This window comes from Cyprinodon variegatus, unplaced genomic scaffold (assembly GCF_000732505.1).
Source record: "Cyprinodon variegatus isolate N-32 unplaced genomic scaffold, C_variegatus-1.0 Scaffold692, whole genome shotgun sequence".
Taxonomy (NCBI): Eukaryota; Metazoa; Chordata; class Actinopteri; order Cyprinodontiformes; family Cyprinodontidae; genus Cyprinodon; species Cyprinodon variegatus.
Genome location: NW_015151145.1, coordinates 345,595 through 347,636, shown reverse-complemented (window position 1 = coordinate 347,636; position 2,042 = coordinate 345,595). Strand labels below are relative to the sequence as shown.

The 2,042-nt window shown below is 42.4% G+C and overlaps 1 protein-coding gene across 2 annotated transcripts in view; it reads right to left on the bottom strand.

The window, feature by feature from the left end:
- Window positions 1-280: 280 nt before the first annotated feature.
- The window catches only part of lrrc28 (leucine rich repeat containing 28), an 8,736-nt gene continuing 6,974 nt past the window's right edge, over window positions 281-2,042 (bottom strand). For both annotated transcript variants that reach the window (XM_015394538.1, XM_015394539.1), the window contains 3 exons: window positions 1,635-1,792; window positions 1,123-1,282; window positions 281-1,032 (listed from right to left, as the gene is read on the bottom strand). In XM_015394538.1, coding sequence (XP_015250024.1) covers window positions 963-1,032; window positions 1,123-1,282; window positions 1,635-1,792 — 388 coding nt within the window. In that variant the 3' untranslated portion in view covers window positions 281-962. The remainder of the gene's footprint in view (window positions 1,033-1,122; window positions 1,283-1,634; window positions 1,793-2,042) is intronic.

Genomic DNA, 2,042 nt, shown 5'->3' with positions numbered 1-2,042 from the left:
CAGGTCACATGACCTGACCAACAACGGTGCGTCTTCTCCAAACTTACATAGTTGGTATTTCAAGAGGGGAGACCCTCTCGAAGCATTGATAGTGTGAAGCTCTCTATATTTGCCTGAGGAAATATTTTAAATAAATCATATGCATTAACTCTTTAGGTCACAAAATCTGTGGTGTATCTTTAAGGTAATAAACAGTGTAAAATGTCAAAGGGGTAGAAAACATAAGCCATTCAGGCTCTGATAGGACGACATGGAAGAAACTTACACAATCATCTGCATATCCTGTAATTGAAATGAGCCATCCAGCTTTATTCAAAGTCAAACATCAGAAAAACATTTAGTGGAGCAAACAGACAAGAAGCAGGAACTTTTACAACACCCAAACCGTGGTGCAGCCGGCCAGTCAGTTTCCACTAGAAAACACAGTTAAATTGAGAAACTTTAACAAGACTGTTTTCTTTTCTTTTATATTTTTTTGTTATGTTCCCAGCTAGTGGACAATCTATTAAAATTAGCTATTGTTATGCTTTAAATGGAATAAAACAGTTTCTGTGCTTTAAACAAAAGAAGTGATGCAACAAACTTGGGACTCTGAAAGCATCCTGCCAGCCGATGCAGTGAAACAGTCATTTAAAGGGAACAGTTTAGCCTTTTATACAAGAAAAAACCCTCTAATTTTGAACGTGACTGACGGCTTTCAAATTATACATCAGAAATACATTTAAATAAAAATCTCCTAATTCTTCAGAACACACATGTGGTTCCACTTCATAAAAATTCTACAAAGAAATAAAGGTGTCTGCAGCGAGAAACACGTTTCCCAAAAGTCCATGTTTAAGTGCCGCTATGATGAGAGGCTGGTTCAGTCACCTCAGATCGAAGACGTTAGTGAAAAAGCGCTAAAATATCCTACTCCGCAACGCTCTCTATTCCTGTCACTATCACATAGACAGGAAGTGATGTCAGCCCTGCAGGTCGAAGGTCCGGAGGCAGCGACTGGAGCAGCAGTAGGCCACAAAACTCACCGTCGTTCTGCAGAGGAAGGAGCAGAAAAGTCACAGAGAAGTAAGAAAAACAACAACATGAAGGCAAAAGAAAAGGGAGGAGGAGGTTTGCTCTGACCGGCGGTGGACTCCTGCTAGCACTGTGTCGCGGAGGGGGAACACTTTGGGATAGATGATGGTGAACATGGCTTGGCTGCAGCGGTGGCAGTGGCCCAGAGGGAACTGCAGCAGGTCAAGCAGGCTCTTTGGGAGGACGAAGGGAGGCAGCAAATGAAGGCCTGAGGGTTCCACACCAGAGGAAGCAAAATGAGTTACAATTACTCTAAGGACTTATTCTGGTTTTATTTACCTCTAGCTGTGGAGTTTAAACTGTAAACAAACCCAAACCTCCATATGTCATATGGGAGTTTTATCTAAGAGACCTGAAGAAATGGAAACAAAGAAAATCAAACTACAACCAACTAACTACCTAAATAAAAAAAATAAAAACTAGATTATCTTAAATTCCAAACTATTGAAAGCTTAGCAATAAGCTCCTTTCCAATGGGCTGTACAGGAAACAGCAGCAGCTCAATGAAGTCAAAGAAGGAGAAATTTAGGCGTCAAACTGAACAAAGCAGGTTTCCCCACCTGCTGGGCGCTGATGGTAGACGCGGTGCATGGTCCTCATAGCAAGCTCCTCCAGAGGAACCACATTATCGGCCTGTGAGCCAATCACCTTCACTTCAGCCGGCAGCCCAACCAACGCCTCGCTCAGCACCTCCCCCGTGCCCCCCTCCACGCCGCACCTGCACAGACGCGACACATCCAACCCAGAAAAACAGATCAGAAAAACAAAAAATCTACCAACAAACATATATTATTACTAACCGACACATGAACAGCTGCTGTTTTTGTAAAGCAGAACATAAACTGAATCATTAAATCAGCTCCATCTAACAACTGAGCTTAAAGCGGTGCTAAAATACAGAGCTGACAGAGATTATATCAGATTTAGGGATGCACCATATTCGGATTCTGGCCGATATCCGATATTTT